Below are 20,947 nucleotides of genomic sequence, written 5' to 3'. Positions count from 1 at the left end.
AGGGAGGAGGGAGAGACACTGGGAAAGTGGGGAGGGGGGAGAGACACTGGGAAAGTGGGGAGGAGGGAGAGACACTGGGAAAGTGGGGAGGAAGGGAGGAGGAAGAGACACTGGGAAAGTGGGGAGGAAGGGAGGAGGAAGAGACACTGGGAAAGTGGGGAGGAAGGGAGGAGGAAGAGACTGGGAAAGTGGGGAGGAAGGGAGGAGGGAGAGACACTGGGAAAGTGGGGAGGAGGGAGAGACACTGGGAAAGTGGGGAGGAGGGAGAGACACTGGGAAAGTGGGGAGGAGGGAGAGACACTGGGAAAGTGGGGAGGAGGGAGAGACACTGGGAAAGTGGGGAGGAGGGAGAGACACTGGGAAAGTGGGGAGGAGGGAGAGACACTGGGAAAGTGGGGAGGAAGGGAGGAGGGAGAGACACTGGGAAAGTGGGGAGGAAGGGAGGAGGGAGAGACACTGGGAAAGTGGGGAGGAAGGGAGGAGGGAGAGACACTGGGAAAGTGGGGAGGAGGGAGAGACACTGGGAAAATGGGGAGGAGGGAGAGACACTGGGAAAGTGGGGAGGAGGGAGAGACACTGGGAAAGTGGGGAGGAGGGAGAGACACTGGGAAAGTGGGGAGGAGGGAGAGACACTGAGAAAGTGGGGAGGAGGGAGAGACACTGGGAAAGTGGGGAGGAGGGAGAGACACTGGGAAAGTGGGGAGGAGGGAGAGACACTGGGAAAGTGGGGAGGAAGGGAGGAGGAAGAGACACTGGGAAAGTGGGGAGGAGGGAGAGACACTGGGAAAGTGGGGAGGAAGGGAGGAGGGAGAGACACTGGGAAAGTGGGGAGGAAGGGAGGAGGGAGAGACACTGGGAAAGTGGGGAGGAAGGGAGGAGGGAGAGACACTGGGAAAGTGGGGAGGAAGAGAGGTGTGGAGGAGGGAGAGACAAAGAGGGAGAAATGAGGGAGACACACAAGGGAGGGGGAGAAAGAGGCAGAAGGGGGAGAGAGAGACTGGGAAGGAGAGGGGAGACATTGACACAGTGGAGCAGTGAGGGGGAGAAAGAAACATACAGAGTGACTGGGGGGAGACAAAAAGGCACACAGAGGGGCTGGAGATAAAAATAGACACACATAGCACATAGGTGCTGTATATATCACTGGTGGATGGGGGGGGGGCAACGAGGCAATTCCCCCCCCCCCCCCCCCCCGAGACTTTCCCCTGCCGGCCGATCTCCCTCCCCGTTCCACAGGCACCGTGCGGGCAGCCGGCAGGGGAGGGAGGAAGAGAGGACCCGAGGAGCTCTAGCAGCCCCCTGGGTCCTTCTCGCGTGAGCACAGAGCGTTTCCGCAGCTTCCACGGCAACGCTCCAGCTCTCACGAGGGTGAACTCTAGCCCTGGAGCTACGGGCTAGAGTTCACTCTCAGCACTGCGACCACCAGGGATTCACATCTGCTTAAAATAAATCTGCACTTTTGTTTATTTTGAAGCCTATGAGTGCGCTTTTTACATTAGAGTAATTTTTATTTAAAGTTATCTGTTCTAACACTGTATCTGCACACTATGCTGGCGCAACGCATTATGGGGCTGGTAAATATTTTTTTTCCAGGGCTGCTTTTAATTCCCAGTCCGGCCCTGTTGCTGGTAGTCTTAATGTAACCAACTGCTATGTGTGTGGCGGTACTAACATGGGAGACCAATGGCCTTGGGAAGCAAAGGAGGTAATGTATTCTGGTTCTGAGACAATTGAACAGATAATAGATTCTCAAACTGATTATCAAGTGAGTGTTAGAGGTAAATCTGAGTGGCGATTAAAGACCTCCATTATAGGTTATGTTTGTATAGCAAGGAAAGGAATAATGTTTAATACATCTGTAGGAGAATTGACTTGTCTAGGGCAAAAAGCTTATGATGATGATACAAAAGATACAACTTGGTGGTCAGCTTCAAATGTCTCAGAACCACCTAATCCGTTTGCAAGTTATACCAATTTAAAGGATGTGTGGTTTGACTTATCTGCTACATCTAGTTGGAAAGCTCCAGCAAATTTGTACTGGATCTGTGGTAAGAAAGCCTATTCGGAGTTACCACAGGACTCGGAAGGAGCATGTGTATTAGGTATGCTCAAACCATCCTTCTTCTTGTTGCCAATTGAAACAGGTGAGACTTTGGGAGTTAAAGTATATGATGTGAATTATAGGAAGAAAAGGGGACCCCTAGAGATAGGTACCTGGGAAGATAATGAGTGGCCTCCCCAGCGTATTATAGATTATTATGGGCCAGCTACGTGGGCAGAGGATGGTACTTTTGGATATAGAACCCCAATATATATGCTCAACCGTATTATAAGGTTACAGGCAGTGGTTGAGATAATTACCAATGAGACATCACAAGCGCTCAATCTCCTAGCAAAGCATAACACTAGGATGAGGACAGCAGTTTACCAAAATAGACTAGCTTTGGATTACTTATTAGCAGTAGAGGGAGGTGTATGTGGGAAGTTTAACTTAAGCAATTGTTGTCTTCAAATAGATGATGAAGGGCAATCAATAGCTGAGCTTACTAGCCATATGGTTAAATTAGCACATGTGTCTACCCAAGTATGGAAAGGGTATCATCCAAGTAGTTGGTTTGGTAACTGGTATGATCAGTTTGGAGGACTTAAAGGGACACTATAGTCACCTGAACAACTTTAGCTTAATGAAGCAGTTTTGGTGTATATAACATGTCCCTGCAGCCTCACTGCTCAATCCTCTGCCATTTAGGAGTTAAATCCCTTTGTTTTGAACCCTAGTCACACCTCCCTGCATGTGACTTGCACAGTCTTCCATAAACACTTCCTGTAAAGAGAGCCCTATTTAGGCTTTCTTTATTGCAAGTTCTGTTTAATTAAGATTTTCTTATCCCCTGCTATGTTAATAGCTTGCTAGACCCTGCAAGAGCCTCCTGTATGTGATTAAAGTTCAATTTAGAGATTGAAATACAATTATTTGAGGTAAATTACATCTGTTTGAAAGTGAAACCAGTTTTTTTTTTCATGCAGGCTCTGTCAATCATAGCCAGGGGAGGTGTGGCTAGGGCTGCATAAACAGAAACAAAGTGATTTAAATCCTAAATGACAGTGAATTGAGCAGTGAAATTGCAGGGGAATGATCTATACACTAAACCGGCTTTATTTAGCTAAAGTAATTTAGGTGACTATAGTGTTCCTTTAAGGCATTGGTAGGTGGAGTCATGCTAATCTTGATGCTGTGCCTTCTCCTACCATGCCTGATTCCTTTGGTAGTTAGGTCTGTGCAGAGCATTATAGAGAAAGGCTGCTGCACAGATAATGGCTATTTATAGGTATGAGGCTCTAAATCAAGGAGAACTAGTACAGGAAGAGGAATGTTGAGGGATTCATATCTTTAGGGAGTCGCAAAGTCTGGTCTGGTTTATGGCAACTTGAGGTGTAAGCAAACTCAGATTAAGTGATGCACCTGGAATTGTGAAATATCAGAAGCATCAAAGGGGGGAATGTGGTGGAATCTCGGTAAAAATAAATTTAGTAGGCCGAGATTGCCACGTGGTATGTGCGCGCGCATATACTGATGTATCGGTCGGTTGGTTGCACGTGGCAACGATACAATCAGTAGTGTACGGAGCATGTGCAAGAATACAGGATATAGTATTCCCCTCCTCCATTGTGCTGGGCAAGCCATGTGGTCAAACAGGAAGTTAGTCTTTGTTCGGTTGATTGGTTAAGAGTATGTGTGGGTGGAGCTTATTATGGGAGGAGTTATATGCCTATATAAGGGACCTACACTGTTGTTCGGGGCTCAGATCTTGTTGTATTTTGGTGACATTAGTCCCTCTGAGTCCCGGTCGGTAAATCGAATAAAGAATCTCTTCCTTCCTGAAGAAACCTGTGTCCATCTCTCTGTGCTTGGCTTCCGTCAGTTTCTCCGGTATCAACACTACATCCTATAACAACCCTGAAGGCAAATATTACATACAAACAAAACCCAGTATTAAAATGCCAAAATGATATGCATACACCAACTCACAGTTGCACACCTGCATTCAAACACTACACACAAGTACACCTCTGCATTCCAATTGTAATAGTACATACAAATGCACCTCTACATGCACACATATACTCTATACAAAAACAGGCTTACATTCAAATGCACAAACACTGCACACAAATACAACCCTACAAGGATGGGCAAAGTATAGATCCCCAGCTGGCATAGCATTGTGGGAGTTGTGTGACAGATGGGGATGTATCTTTTCGCCACTCTTGTGCTAGAGGGGTAGGCCCAAACAACTTTCTTGTACCAGGGCTTCTCTGCATTAGTTCCGCCACTGGGTTGGAGTGTAAGGCATGATTGCATGCCAGGGAGTGGGAGGGCAGCAGGGTCCAGGGGGCCCAAGCAAATGCTTGCCCAGGGTCCAATCACTATTAAAGACGGCCCTGCTCCTACAAAACCGGGACATTAGGACGCTGGGTGTGTACAGACTCCATATCTGCTACACGATCTCCCTGACCAGTGCTTGTGCTCCCTCTCTTTTGTAAAAGAGCTTTAATGGTGTGTCTCTATTTCCAGCAATTTAAAAATATATATATATTTTTCCTACCCTGGAAAAGTAGTGGGCAAGTGCGAGGAGCAATCGCAGCATGTCTCTCCTTGCTATAGACAGTAAACATCTGCCAGGATACATAATGTCATATCCCTGCAAAATACCCTGGCAAATGGAGGTCAGGATGGGGAATGGAGGACAGGCATCAACAGACATTAAAGGGACACTCTAGTCACCCAGACCATTTCAGTTCAATAAAGTGGTCTGGGTGCCAGGTCCCTCAGATTTTAACCCTCCAGATGTAAACATAGCAGTTTCAGAGAAATTCCGGCTCCCGGCATCACTCTGCAGCGCGCAAGGGGACTGAGCAGGGAGAGCTCACAGATCAGGGCTCCCTCGCCGCCCGCCTGGATCTTTCTCGTCTGGAATATATAAATTCATGTGAAGTGTCGCTCCTTGCAGTCTTTACTCCTCTGTCATCTGTTCTTGCTCCTGTCCTGTCACATCATGCTGGCTAATTACAACGGAACCTGGGTCATGGAGAAGAATTATAACTTTGGCTATATGAAGGCACTAGGTACTGTTTAATACATATGCTACAAAATAGATTGTTGTTAAAACCCTTAACTTGCTGCTGGTTCTCTGACATGCACAGCAAAGAGCAAGACTGTATAGCGTAGGGTTAGTAAGAATGTACATATGACTATGATTTTTATGGCATGCCATATTTGCTGGACACAGCTGGCACTTGGATTAAGGAATCAGCCACAACCAAGGTTGCACAGTGTAGAGCAGTGAGAATAACATGTGGCTATGATGTAAAGGCCATGGAACACTAGCTGGGGACAATGATTTAAAAAATGGACACTCTGGCCAAAGCAATCCTTGACTATTACTGTAGGAGATTGTGTTAAGCTTTGCTCAACTTTTGCTTGCATTTTGCTACCCGGAAAGCTCTGTGGAGGGCATCTGTTTTTTTTGTGAACAATTAGTTTTACTTGTCTATTTGTAAAGCTGTGAGGAAAGTATATAGAAGAAACCACTGTTGATTTGTTTGTGAATATTAAGCAGCAATGAAAAACTGTGCGATTCTTAATACTATTTGACGCACAAAATGCACATACTTAATTTGTGTGCGATTTACAAGCGTTGCTGCTACATCTATATAGAGTTGGTAGTACATGCATCACATGGTAAAATCAGCTCACTGGCACATTTGCCATGTATATATATTGCCACATAGACAAATAATGGCTACTATAGTAACCGTTTATCCAGGAGCTTACTTAGTAATGTGAGTGAAATAAAATAGATAAAAAATAAATAGAAAATTCGTCAAATTGAACTGAAGAGTGAGAAGAAAGAGAAAAATAGTGATCTAAATAATGATCTAAAGTGTAGGTTACGTGACTTCCTTTGATATACTTAATATGGATTAACCCTTAATCGTTTGATTTAATCATATAATTAGACCCAGTTATGTGGGACCCAAATGGGTAGGGAAGGTATACAAAGGAGATGAGATAAAATGCAACTCCAATATTTAGTTATAGAGAAAAGTAAGAATAAGTATCTATTTAGAGGATACAGTAACCAAATGGTTAAAAATGTGTCACAAAGTATCCAATATCTTCTATTGAAACAAATGATTTCTTAGAGTGAATAGGCTTATTATAATAAAACTATTCTGTATTAGGCAATATAGATATATATCGCTAAAGACAACTGTAGGTATAAAAGTATTATTTATTAAAAATATAAAAAATCCAAATATTCAAAAAATAAAGTTAATAGCACATCCACAATATTAGTGCCAGTCTATTATGGGTAAAAAATGCACAGTGCGTTCCACCTCGAGCCTCACTTCGGGGGAACAGTACTGCTCTCGCGGCGGTGTCAGTAATGCGCCTGGGATCCGGGACAGGTGAGTGATTCTGCAGAAGTACCCTGGCTGGATACAGCTTGTGTGGATGTTCCTTCTTGCTGTTCTAGCTGTCTAACGCGTTTCGTATAGAATAGCTCTACTTCATCAGAGACGGATAAAACACCCTCTACATGGGGGTGTTTAAATACCTTACAGTTGCTGATTTAATAATTGAAAAATTGAAAGATCAAGATACTTTTTCTTACAATACTTGTTCAGTATAATATATAAATGTTCAGAGACAGGATTATTCACTGTAAATTTATATAGTAATTTATATAGTAAAATAAAATAAAATAAAATACATGATGTGAAACATTCTTTCGTTTGTTGTGTCTTATTTCTTGTATATAATTGACATGAATATGGTTGGCATTGAAAGAAAAATCAGTACAAAAGGCATACATTCATAACATTCCTATCAGCACTTCCTATCAGTCCGGCCGGATACAGGAAACGGATGTTAATGTACCACGGACCGGAGAGGAGCTCAGCCACGCTACACAGGGAAGGGAAGGGGGGAGAGAGGCAGTGCTGCAGCCGCCTGAGACTCTCTATAGAGCACTCAGGCGGCTGCAGCATTAGGCACCCTAAGGTCACCTTATAGGAAGCTCCGGCCCTGAGCGTGCGGACGTCCGGCATCAGATAACGGACCAAAAGTCCGTTAACACTCCGGAAGCCTTCTAGTGGCGGTCTGGGAAACAGCCACTGGAGGCAGACTTAGTGCTGCAATGTAAACATGGCAGTTTCTCTTGAACTGCAATTTTTTACATTGCAGCACTAAGTGCAGTAGGGACACTGCACCCAGACCACTTCAATGAGCTGAAGTGATCTAGGGGCCTATAGTTTCCCTTTAATTCGGCAAATTGGACTGTCAAGAAAATCCTATACATGAACTAAACAGTTTATTTTATTTTTTTCTCCAGTGACTTTTAGTGAATTAGTCTATAAACCATTAACAGAACAAATTTTAATTTTCAAAAGAAAACCCAGTTGCAATTGAGATATAACTATATAGCACCATATCATTTCTCAGTTATTAAATTAGAGGTTTATAACCAACGATGTGGGCTTTTTCTTCAGTGTCATTTATAAACACAAATCCAAATACAAAACCCACTCTGCCTTTCCGCTTCCCAAAGACTGGCAGCGAGAGCCGGCTTCACTGACGTCATCAGCACTCGACCAGCAACACGTTGGAAACCACGGGAAGGTCATAGTGCTTCTTCCTCTACAAAGATGTCAGCGGCCTTGTGTCAGTGTTACCGGGTATGTAAAGACTAGTAATATGAATGCCAACCTTTTACTTCCCTACAATTACTTTAATGAAAGGATATAAGGATTCCCTTTCCAATTAGTCTCTGGGTGGGCTACAAAGGACCCTAATCTAAGGACACTGAATGAGTAGGGCCTCACCCCTTGTCATGCCTATAGCCCTGTGCTGGGATCATGTCACTTTATTTTTTCTGTGTTATTTCATTTGTTCAGTTTGCGACAATTTTTCTTCATCTAATAATGAAATCACCACCTGAAGTCATTTATCACACAGTGTACCCTCTTCTACTATATCTTCCCCATTACATACATATTTCTGATGCAACCACTGAGCAGACTGGGCTAATAATCCTATCAATATATTGTGTTATATAAACGACTGGCTCATTTATAGGTAGCATTTGGAAATAAATCAATGAAAAAACAAAAAACACGAGTGGACAGGGCATTAGCATATATAAGTGAACTTAAATGCATTACATCCAAATGAACACTGACAAATAATATTGGTGAAACATCCCAGATCAAACCCAAACAAGCTCATACAATGTGAGTGTATTACTTATAAAGAACCTCTTATATCATGTTTTATATAATTACTATGATGCTTTATGAGAGTGTACGTTTCTCTATATTTCCAGTGACATCAACTTTTAACCATTCTTTGGGTCTATATTTTCATTTATGTACTTATGTCACTTTTTCACATAATTTGATGTGGGATTATTTGGCAGTGTACACTTGGATGTAGGAAATTTAGGTTCAATTAAATATGTTAATGCGCTGTACGCTTGTTTTTTTTAATTTTTGAACGTTTTCTTATATAGCTCCGATTATATTGCACATTTGTTTTGTATTAGCATTTGGGAATCGTGAATGTTGACTAATGTTTTGCTTATGTGACAATGCTGCAGACATTCTGCATTTGGGATCTGTGTGTTTGATGTGTAGATTACTCTGTAGTCAAGACCAAGAGTTAAATTGCACTAAAGCTTCCCTTTAATCATGAAGTGCTGGATTATATATTTAGAATAACCTGACACTAAATCCCAACTCGGGCCTTTATTTAACATTGTTGGATAAGCTTTCTAAATTATTTAATATATTTGAATACACTTTAAAAATTATTTAAAGTGAAACTATAGTCAACAGTATAACTGCAGCTTAATTTAGTTGTTCTGGTGAGTATAGTCGGTCCCTGCAGGCTTTTTGCAGTGTTTAGAAAAGGCAGTGTTTACCTCAAAGCCTAGGGACACTGCCAGTGGCCACTCCTCAGATGGCCACTAGAGGTGCTGTCTGGGGCAGTGCTGCACGCTCTACATGGAAATGCTGCAGATGATTCAATGCATCTCTGAGGAGATGCTCATTGGCCAGGGCGTTGTTTTGGTCCCGCCTTCACCTCATTGCTGATCTCAGCCAATCCAATGCTTTCCCATGGAGGGGGGGCATTTGGCCCTGCACCCATCCATCCTACTTGCTGATTTCAGCCAATCCAACGCTTTCCGTATGGGAAAACATTCGATTGGCTGAAAATCAGCTATTCAGTTAATTTCACCAAGGAGGCGGACCTGGGCGGGGACGGTGTCGGTGGACATGCACACCGTTGTAAATAAGGTGAGTTTTCACCTTTTCTATGGGGTTTAAGGACGGTGGGGGGCAAGCCACTTAAATGGGGGTTTTAACACTATGGGGTCAGGAATACATGTTTGTATTCCGTTCTGCGGCGAATAAAGTGTAAGTAACCATTTATTTGCTTACCTTAATCCAGCTCTCAGCACTGGTGACCTTCCGAGTGGAGCCAAATGCGCATGCGCGGCTAGAGGCGCGCGCGCGCATTGAAACCCGTCCATAGGAAAGCATTACTCAATGCTTTCTTATGGGGATCTTTTTGATACTGGACTCCCTGAGAATGTCAAATAAGTCAGGGAGACAGCGACTAGAGGCTGGATTTACCCTGCAGTGTAAACATAGCAGTTTCTCTGAAACTGAATTGGCTGTGTGCCTATAGTGGTCCTTTAACCCCTTAAGGACCAAACTTCTGGAATAAAAGGGAATCATGACATGTCACACATGTCATGTGTCCTTAAGGGGTTAAAGGATCAATATAAGCACCAAAATAACCTGCTTAAATGCAAGGTTATTTTTGTACTGGGGACAAGTACAAATAAATGGTCTTTTATTGCACATAATACTCAAAAATCTCATTGTGGATGGTGTGGAACATGCAATATATATGTTTAACAGATGGAGTCTCCAAGAGTTGTGAGATGTGTTGTCAGATATCTGTGTAACCTCCATCAGTATGAACAGCACAGGATGACAGAGCATTCACAAAGATCTTTCCCATGACCCCATTGCCATCCATAACAACCTGTGTGTGTTACTGTGGTCCACTGTAAATTATCCCAGTGTGCCAGTCTAGACTAAGAGAACATTGAGATTTTAGCCTACTAGGCAATACATAAACCACATGGCAGGGATAGCAAAGTGTCACTAAAGATGTAGTCCCTAAAAGAGAAAAAGAACTCCAGACTGAAGCAAATCCCTGTAATTAAAATGTAGCCTTTAATTTAAGTTTAAAAATGCACATCGAGAAAATGGGGAAAATAAACAAAGACAGAAAAATGCACAGAACCCACAAAGCCTACCCAGTAGAGCATACTAGTGACTGCTTACTTCAAGTCCCTGGTCTGTTCTATAAAGAATATACAAGAGGTCCTAAATGAACGTAAAGAAACAATAAAGACATGTTGGAAAAAAAGTCTACACATTTACTGTGGTGTGTGTGTGTGTATATAATTATTATTACATTTTATTTTTTTTAAATGTATTTCCTGTTCTGTTTTAGCTGCGCATGTCCAGCAGACATATAATCCTGTTGGCAAAACATCCTTTGTCTACAGTGAATAATGGCAGCGTTTATCGGATATGTCGCCCTGCTCTGGAATCCCAACAGGTAAAAGAAAATTTTTATCAATACTTTAATATGATGATACCTTAATATGATGAAGAATGCAAATGGTTAGGTCAGGCTTTGACAAATTAGCTTTGAATGTAGGAGCCAACTAAAAAAAGTTAGGTTTTTCAAACATATAATTTTTTTTTTAATTTTAAACAAAATACAATTCTTAAAGGGATACTATAGTCACCAAGACCACTACACCCCTACAGATTAATATAGTGGTTCTGGTGTGTATAGCCTGTCCCTGCATGCGTTTCAATTTAAATACTGTCTTTTCAGAGAAAAAGCAGTGTTTACATTGCTGCGTAGTGACACCTCTAGTTGCGGTCACTCAGACCACTAAATTTCTTCCTATCTCAGTGCTGCCAGTCTGAGGAGGTGCTGATTGGTGCAGCGTTTTGCAGTGCATGCGCAATAGCTTCCCAATTCTTGATTGGCAGAGATCATTAGATTAGATTGGCAGAGATCATTAATTGTGGTTATCTCAGCCATAGAGGCGGGGCTACCGGCACAGCGTAGGAAAAAAGGTGAGTAAAAACACCATTCCCATGTGATCGGAGGAGGGCTGGTCACCTAAACACAAACACATACACTGACAGGCAGACCCACACATACCATGACAAACACACATACTATGACAGACACACATGCACACAAACACACACTCACACATTATTTTTTTTTAATGCAATTCAGTTCCACCCAGCCTCTGTACCTTTAGGAGAGCTAGAGTGGATCAGTGGATCTGTGTTTTCCTGGGGTCCAGTGAGCAGCCGGCTGGGGGACGGTGAAGGCATGTGGCTGGCAGCAAGGGAAAGGTTTTCTTTCCTTGCTCTGCTACCTTGCGCACTGCTTAGTGATGCCAGGGCCAAATTGATTTGTCATATTCCGGCTCTGGAATCACTGTGGCGCACGAGGGAACAGAGCAGGGAGATTACAGCTCCCAAGCCTTAAGCCTATACAATGCGTAGCCAGCTGCCCGCCTGCCTCAGAGAGGACAGGCTCACAAATCCCAGGCGCCAGACCAAAATTCCTGGTGCCAGGGATTTGTCAGGCCCTGGGTTAGATAAATAAGTGGAAATAGAGTATTATGTTATATTTTAGAAAAAGTAAAAGAAATGTCAAACAATGACCTTCAGCCTTTCATAAGTAGCAATTATCAGATCTACTTATGAAATCAATTTCATATATTTTGAGCTTATTTAATTTAAATTTTTATTTTATTTTATTTTTTTACCATTTTCTTCTCAAAATTTGTGTTATTTTTATTTTCTAATTTTTACATATACATACTGCATATTGTTTACATCTCATGTGTGGCGCTGTAATGCTATCCTTTAAACTGCACTCGGCTACATCTCCTGAGTACATTAATATCCCCAATGCTTAACTTTGCAAATTTAATGCAAAGATGCAGGGTCAAATTACATGCAGTGAGGGGGTGTATAATGGCTCTCTTATAACATTAGCAAACACATATGTCCCTAATGCAGACCTGGCCTCCTACATACGGTCATGTCTGAACAAGTTGGGCACATTTGCTGAGGGGGTCGTATTGGTGGGCGGAGACTGGAATATGGTCCTGGACCATTCAATGGACAGATCCTCTAGCACTGTTGACATTAGACGACACCAAAGGACGATGTTCTCCAATGTATTACACACCCACCAACTAGTAGACTGCTGGCGTATAATGCATCCCCAGGACAGAGACTACTCGTATTATTCTCAAACAGCCAAAAGTTACTCCAGAATAGATATGCTCCTAATTAGCCATAGACATCTTCCCATGGTACATGGAGCTTCCATAGGTAACATCACGTGGTCAGACCATGCCCCAATATTCCTAACAATCATCATCCAGAGTGAATCCAAACCCGCTACACACTGGCATTTAAATGAAACCCTTCTGGATGACCCCAGAGTGCTAGATGACCTGAGACAGACTGTAGACGCCTACTTTTTAGAAAATAGCAACAACGAGGTATCAGACTCCTGGGTTTGGGAAGCCCACAAAAGTGTTGCCAGAGGTACCCTTATTAAATGGGGGGCTAGAATTAAAAAATAAAATACGCACAAATTAGAGTTGCTCACGGCAGACATACACAAAGCCGAGGCCACACACAAAGAAGATCCCACAAATGATAACTTCCAGAATTTAACAGCCCTACGACTAGAATTAAGATCACTTCTAACCGCAAGAGCATATAGATCAATCCAACTGACAAGAGGTACATTTTATGCCCAAGGCAATAAAAGTGGGAAACTTCTAGCCAGAGCCTTGAAAGCCAAACAGCAGAGATCTTTTATAGATAAAATAACAGATGACACGGGTAGACAACATAATACGACAGAGGATATAGCCAAGGCGTTTAACGCTTTTTACGCAAAACTATATAATTTAACCCCCCCGAATGCACAAACCCATAACCTGAGGGACTATATTAATGCAAAATTACCACGCAAGATCCCAGAAGACCAAGCACAAGGGCTAGACAAACCTTTCACATAAGCTGAACTGCTTTCCACAATTAAAGAAATGCCGAAAGGTAAAAGCCCCGGCCCAGACGGACTAACTGCTAGGTATTACCGAACACTCACACAAGAACTAGCACCTCACTTTTTACAAACACTGAATGGCCTTGCCCTTGACTCTCCGCTACCACCTCCAATGCTACGGGCATCCATTACTATCATCCCCAAGCCAGGCAAAGACCCCACCAAATGTGGTAGTTATAGACCCATATCACTAATAAATTTGAACCTAAAATTAATGGCGAAAATGATTGCCAATAGACTCAAACCTCTCTTACCGAACCTAGTCCACCATGATCAGGCTGGCTTTGTGCCTGGACGTGAAGCCAGAAATAATACCACGAAAATCCTAAACATCATTCATGGAGCACAGGTGTCTAAAACACCAACTCTACTGATGGCCATTGAAGCTGAAAAGGCCTTTGACAGGGTGGACTGGTCTTACCTTTTCACGGTCCTTGAGGTATTGGGACTTGGCCCCAGGCTAAGGAATTGGATCCAAACCCTCTATAGGGGACCCTCGGCCGATGTCAGAATAAATGGCCAATTCTCCGCTCCATTCCCAATAAGCAATGGCACCCGCCAGGGCTGCCCCCTTTCCCCCATTTTATTTGTCTTGGCCATGGAACCCTTCCTGACAGCAATCAGGACCCACACTGGCATACAGGGCTATCGCCACCATGGAGGAGAAGTGAAAGTATCCGCATTTGCGGACGACATCCTATTCATGATCACAGACCCCTCCAAAACATTACCACATGTTACTTCAGAGATCCAGACCTTCGGATCCCTCTCCAACTTTAAGATTAATGCAGACAAATGCAAAATTTTAGGGGTCTCAGTACCCCCGACCCTGCAAACACGACTTCAACAGAAGCATACTTTCCCTTGGACCCGGACAAGCTTATACAAACTTAACTATCCCCCCTCATAGATAATATTAAACGAGACCTCCAAAAGTGGGATCTACCCTATTTCTCTTTAATGGGACGGATCAACATCCTAAAGTTGATGGCACTTCCGAAAATACTATACCTGTTCCAGGCATTACCTATTCCTCTACCAGGTACATTTTTCACACAAATGCGCACAAGCTTTACTAAATATATCTGGGGACACAAACCAGGGAGAATAGCCCACACTACACTAACCTCTACCACGGCTAGAGGAGGACTAGGACTATCCCACCTATATAAATATTATGTAGCAGTATTGTTCACTCAATTAAAAGAATGGACAGACACTAACAGAAAAAAATCTTGGTACTCCCTGGAACAGAGCTTTGTATCCGCCCCCCTACACTCCCTGCCATGGCAAACATGCCACCTCACAGTGCTCACCCCTACACGACACCCATTGGTACATAATGTTCTCACAATATGGAGAAAATACAAAGACATATGGGGATTATCACCCGGATTATCAAGATTCTTCCCGATAGCGTTCAACCCTGATTTCCAGGGGGGCCGAAGAGGCCCACTCCTGGCCCGCGTCACGGGCTCGCCCACCCCAGAGATAACCAAGTTGATCTCGGGAGACCCCCTTACTATCAGGACCATAAATGGCCCGCACAGATATGACACACTCACTGAAGTAATAGGGAGAGCACAACTTAAGGCCTTCTTAAAAAGAACAGTCATCCCCCGTTGGAAACAGAGAGCTGACACACCCTTTGAAAATCTCTGTGGCCCAGAGGGTGACCCTAAACGCCCCCTATCTAAAATTTACCGCATCCTCCAGGGAACTGAGGGGGAACACAACACTTTGCCATTCCAACAGAAATGGATGAAAGATCTCCGCATACATATCACGGACAAAGACTGGTCCAATATCTTAGAAACAGGCATTAAAACCCCGATCAGCGTAGCCCAAAGGGCGACGTTCTATAAAAGAATCACCAGATGGTATAGAACCTCAGTTATATTACACTCCATTTGGCCTTCTATCAGTAGTGTATGTTGGAGATGTTCAAATGGTCAGGGCGACATAGAACATATTTGGTTGCCGAGATATACAAGGTTTCTGGCTCCGCATACTCTCCGACATAAACAAAATATTGAAGCCGCCGACTCGCATATCACCTTCCCAGGTATTACTAGGATGGCCCCGCACATTTGCGGAACCCCATAAGCAACAACTGTTACAACTCCTACTGGGGGAAGCAAACGCCCTTATCCCATTACACTAGCGTACCGCCAATACACCCTCTAAAGAACAATAGGTACAAAGAGTTGAACAAACCAGGGAAATGGAGGAAATCCACTGGTCATCACTGGGGAAAAGGCATAAACACCTCCAGAGGTGGGAGCCCTGGACAGAGTTCTGGAAACGACCTCCAGGGGACTCGAACACCCTAGCGCCCCTAGACTAGGCTACCAGGGACCTAGACATATTGACGGATCACGGAATCACCTAATGACATAACGGTACAAAATGATACAAGGGCCATCACCTTACCAAGGTAAATCAGGCAGGACCCCATTGGACCATCTCCCACCTTCAACCTTCCACAACTCCCCCTCTACTGGCACGTTGCCAGTCCATAACCGCCCTCCTCCCCCCGCACGTTAGGAGATAGGGACAGCTTCACCAAATAATTGGACCGTCACGAGAACTCTTGGATGAACCACAGCAGATCCTCGATATATACGTATAGTCATCTAATGTGACTGTTAGAACTGTGAACAATTGCACATAATGTTATGTGACCCAATATGTAACATCTGAAATGTTTCCTCTTCTCTTCTGTATCCCAAATATTTACCTATATGAAAATAAAGAAAAACTGAAATAAAAAAATAAAGAAAAATGACATGCAGTGAGCAGATTTGTATGTTTTTATATGAGAAAAGTGAAGATGCGTCTATGTTGTCATCAGTGATGCAAACCAATTAGGGTTGTCGTCGTAACCCTAATGCTAAGTATACTGCTAACCCCAACTGTAACCACAAACATGAATATTAAAGGGATACTGTAGTGGTAGGAATACAGATCTGTATTCCTCGCACTATACTTCCCACTGTCCCCCACCAAACCCTTACTTACCTGAGTCCAGCGTTGATCTTCCTCAATGATGGGTCAGCTCTCCTCCTCCTGATGTCATCTGATTGGGGTCGCTAATGCGAGAGCGCTGCAAGTGTGTTAGGCCATCCACATAGGAAAGCATTGCTACAATGCTTTTCTATGGGGATTTTACTGATAATAGAGGCCCTCATGCAGAGCGTGAGGACTTACAGCGTCAATTAGGCGACCAAAAGCTGCATGGCCATCAGGAAGTGCCTCTAATGGCTGTCTGATTGACAGCTACTAGGGGCAGTCTTTGTCCTATAATTATGCAATTTCTATAAAACTGCAATGATTTACATTGCAGGACTAAGGGGGAACAGGACATTGCTCCCAGACCACCTTAATGAGCTGAAATAGTCTGGGTTCTTATAGTGTCCCTTTAGTTAATTCTAAATGAACTATCCTTACTGCTAACCTTAAGCCTAAATCCTGACCTTAACTGTAACCGTTGCTCTAATCACTAGCTAACCCTAACCTAATAACTAACATACAGCAGCACTAAACAAAATCCTAGAGTAGTGTTAGTGGGATTCCCTTGCGGCTAAATCATATAGTGGTAAGACGACTTAAAGCCCTTTTTACAGGGAGATAACACACACACACAGTAATCAGCACTGGGCAGCATTGCTGATCACCCTTTGATGATTGCACTGCATGGAGACTCAAAGTCGCCCTCTGTTGGAGGGAACCCGCATTGACGTCAGTAATGATGTCACTGACCGAGCAGAGCCTCAGGTATCGAGTGAAAATGCTGTGTGAGGGAATTATACCATCATATCGAGTGAAAATGCTGTGTGAGGGAATTATTCCATCACGGGTCCTAAACGGTAGGACATCCATGACAGAATAATTCAGTCATGCACTGTTAAGAGGGTTAAGCAGTTATACGAAACAGGTACTAATAATCCTCTATTTGTAGGTTGAAACACATTTCTTAAGTGACACATAAATAGCTGTGTAGAATTAGTAAATCTGAGAGAAGAACAGCCACAATTTTCACAATAGTGTATCCATTTTGCTTTCATTTTTGAAATTTATAGTGGGGGGGGGAATCAGGAATGCCAACTGCAAAGATATCTGCATTTCATCTTTTGGCTAGAATAAATGAGTTTTAATATTTCTGCTTGTCCGTCTGCTATAGTTACGGTACTATGCATCAGAAGGAAGAAGAGGATTTCTCTCAGGACTTCTTGACAATATTAAACAAGAGCTCTCGAAAAACAAGGAAATGAAAGAAAATATTAAGAAATTCCGTGAGGAGGCCAAGAAATTGGAAGAATCCGATGCCCTTCAACAAGCTCGTAGGAAATTTGTAAGAATTGTAATATTATGTGTGTTTATCGTGTATTAATGGCAACTTTGTTTTGTGTTTCTAAGGAACTATCTTCTACGAAACACTGTTTGAAGGGAACAATGAAAGCCTTTGAATTTGAGGCAACACATTGGTAGATAAAGAATGTTTTTTAATCAGCCTACGTTCATTTTACTCCCCTTTTAATTGCATCTTAAATGGAAACTTCTGAGTAAAAATGATCCTTTATTTTTGAATACATTCTAAATATGCAAGTAAGCACCATAACCACTTCAGTTGAAATGTTCCAGAATCGAGATATCATCTTAACCTTTTTGCTGTGGTGCAGCTCTACCTCAGGATCCTATCAATAAGCGAGCCAGCTATTCCGTATTAACAGCTTTTGGTACTGCAGAGAAGTAAAGTGTACAAGATATTGAGAAGTAAGACTCTAGGGTTGATTTACGCAGTGATGTTCCGTAGGAAATCAAAAAGCATAACACTATACGTGTGGGATAAATTCTGCAGCTTATGGGTTACATATATAATCTCGCCTATGATGACCTTTCTGCATTTGTAGTTGTGTACCTGCCTTAAAGGAATACCCCAAGCACCATAACTACTACAGCACGTTATGTTGCCAAGAGTGTCCTGGGCATCCCACCCACATTGTAAGTAGTCAGACACTTTCCAACATTCTCTCTGCAGCCAGGATAGCGAGGCGCTCGTAGTTAACAGCTTCAGTTAGTTCTCTCGAGCTAAGCCCTGTGCGGGGCTAGCTTACTGCCTGATACCATCAGCACGTTGCAGTCGTTTTGGTGCTTAGAGTGTTCTTGTGCATTCTGGGCTCAGGGAATATCAGAAAATTGTGAAATGATAAAATCAAAACTTTTTACACTTTTTTTTTTTTCTCCTTGTGACAGAAAACAATTGAATCAGAAACAATGAAGACGTCTGAGGTGTTCAAAAAGAAATTTGAGGAGCTGTCAGACACTGTTAAAGAGGTAAACAATTAACTTCAATAACACGTATTGTGAATAAAAAGTGGCAAGTTTCATGCCAATATTAAAACAACATTTTATAGAATGTTTTACAGTAAACATTCAACACAAAAACCATGGGGAATAAGGAGTATATGCTCAGATAAAGGTAATGTGCAGTAATATCGCCTTAACATAACTTTGTTGAAAGGGACACTCCTGACCCCTAAACCTCTTCAGTCTGCTGAAGTGCTTTAGGATTCTCTGCATGTCCCTCTTGTCCTAATTCATAACAGTGCTAATTGTAATGCAAATTTTAAGAGAAATCTACACATTTGTCAGTGGGTCTAGGAATTGCCCCCTCCTCCCATCAGTTCCTATTGGTTTAGAAAGGCTCCCCAGGCCCGTCAATATGACAGCCAGTAGGGATTTCTGATTCATTCTGCTTTAATGATCTTCAAACAGAAGTGAGAGCTTACATTGAGAAGCGTTATCCTGATGCTTCCCTATGAGAAGCATTCCTATTCTTTTCACATGCACCAATTTTGGCAGCAGAATAAGGCAGACTCCTAATTAGTGGGAGAGGAGCAGCAGAGGACATGACCCATGAGAAAAAAAATTATCTTTATTTTGGGGGGTGGCAAGCGCCGAGCATTTAGAGTTGTAAAGGAACATGCCAAACATTAAAACCATATATCGGTTTTTAACATTGTTCCATATATTTCCTTTAAAGCGCTTCCAACTTTTGACAAAGGTATACAGCAATGGATGGTTAGTTTAGCCATCATGGTAAATCCCATAGAGCGGAGTTAGGCAACCTTCATCTCCTATAATGCTGGTAAGCACCATAGGTGATATAGTCCATAACATCTGTAGTGCCGAAGGTTGATTGTCCCTGCCATAGAGAAACTACCACACAAGTTCTCCTGTATCTGTAACTATGTATTGACATTTTATCGTTCTTAGCAAAAAGCTGCAGTAGTTATGCTTCTTAGATTGTACATTTAGGGCTCGAATGAATATTTCCACTTGGGTCCTTTCGTTTTATAAAGTATAAATGATGGTTAATCGGTTTCAGGTGCTGGTAAAGTATCTGATAAAGAAGTATTACAAACAAACGAAAAATAACACACACAAAAAAAGAGATAAATGAGAAAATGGACAGTGGGCCTCTGGTCTCAAATAAGTATTTGCTCACATTTCCCATTACAGAGAGAGAAAAAAAATCAGACTTATCCCACCCATAATCAGAAATACTACCACGTTTCCTCTGCACAAAAGATGCAGTCACCCATAACAGTTGTTTCATCCCTCTTTGGGCATCATCAGTCAGATATAGCTTATAACGCTTGTTATTGTGAGCAAAGAATCTGGATTATCCTTTAATTTGGGGAGCTCTGAGCAAATGAATGAAACCAAAAACAAGGAAATTGTGTGACAACACTGAAAATGAAAACAAAACTCAGCAGGTTACCCTTTGGTTAGTTCCTGCTCAGATCTTAAACAGGTTTTGGGTTTTAAGTGCCTGTTAACCCTTAGTTTGCCAAATAAAAAAAATGGTAGTTCTATTAATGTCCTACATAGTGTTGTTATATTTGTATGGTGTGAGCTGATGAGGTGGCTCTTCTGTATGTCTTTGTGCAGAGCTTGGATGAAGTCAGCAAGAGTGACCTTGGACGTAAAATCCGGGAGGGGGTAGAAGAAGCAGCAAAAAGCGCCAAACACTCGGCTGAATCGGTGACCAAAGGAGGAGAAAAACTTGGCAAGTCAGCTGCCTTTAAAGCAATCTCTCAGGTAAGGTTTAACTACTTACAGTGGTGAAACGCCAGAGCTTTCCTGACACCGTAACCAGTACAGTTGTAGTTGTTATGGTGCTTGGCATGCGTGATAGCTTTCCAACTAATTACCAGTCATATAACTACTTACTAACATTGTATGTGCCACCATGATGCAAAAATCCCGTCCTTTGCAAAAACTTGTTCATGTATCGAATAAATATATACAACAAGAGTTTTATAAAGAAACACAGTTTCTGTTCAAGTAAGTCAACTCTGTATATAAAGCTTTTCCCGTTTGATGCACAATGGTATTGGGCTAAATAAAAAAAAATGAAAAATACAAGCAGAATAAAATGGTGCAAATTATAATTTTGTATAGATATTGTCACCAAAAACCAAACGTAGACCACATGCAGCAACCTACAAGGAGCTCTGATAATTAATCCCCAAAATAAACATAAAAAGCAAAACAAGTAGGTGCGCAAACAGTATTGGAGATAGCAGTGTGAGCAAAGTGACAATCAGAACTTTAAAATATGCAAATCGCCCACCAACAGGAGCACTATGGTATATATGTGAGAAAGAT

The 20,947-nt window shown here is 42.5% G+C and overlaps 1 protein-coding gene across 1 annotated transcript in view; it reads left to right on the top strand.

The window, feature by feature from the left end:
• The first annotated feature begins 7,670 nt into the window (after positions 1–7,670).
• The window catches only part of TIMM44 (translocase of inner mitochondrial membrane 44), a 33,047-nt gene continuing 19,770 nt past the window's right edge, over positions 7,671–20,947 (top strand). Inside the window, exons 1-5 of the mRNA XM_063453247.1 lie at positions 7,671–7,743; positions 10,598–10,705; positions 17,454–17,624; positions 18,527–18,607; positions 20,228–20,377. Of these exons, the coding sequence (XP_063309317.1) occupies positions 7,714–7,743; positions 10,598–10,705; positions 17,454–17,624; positions 18,527–18,607; positions 20,228–20,377 (540 nt within the window). The 5' untranslated portion in view covers positions 7,671–7,713. The remainder of the gene's footprint in view (positions 7,744–10,597; positions 10,706–17,453; positions 17,625–18,526; positions 18,608–20,227; positions 20,378–20,947) is intronic.

This window comes from Pelobates fuscus, chromosome 5, assembly GCF_036172605.1.
Source record: "Pelobates fuscus isolate aPelFus1 chromosome 5, aPelFus1.pri, whole genome shotgun sequence".
Taxonomy (NCBI): Eukaryota; Metazoa; Chordata; class Amphibia; order Anura; family Pelobatidae; genus Pelobates; species Pelobates fuscus.
Note: the sequence above shows the minus strand (reverse complement) of the source record. Positions and strands in the feature narration are given on the sequence as shown.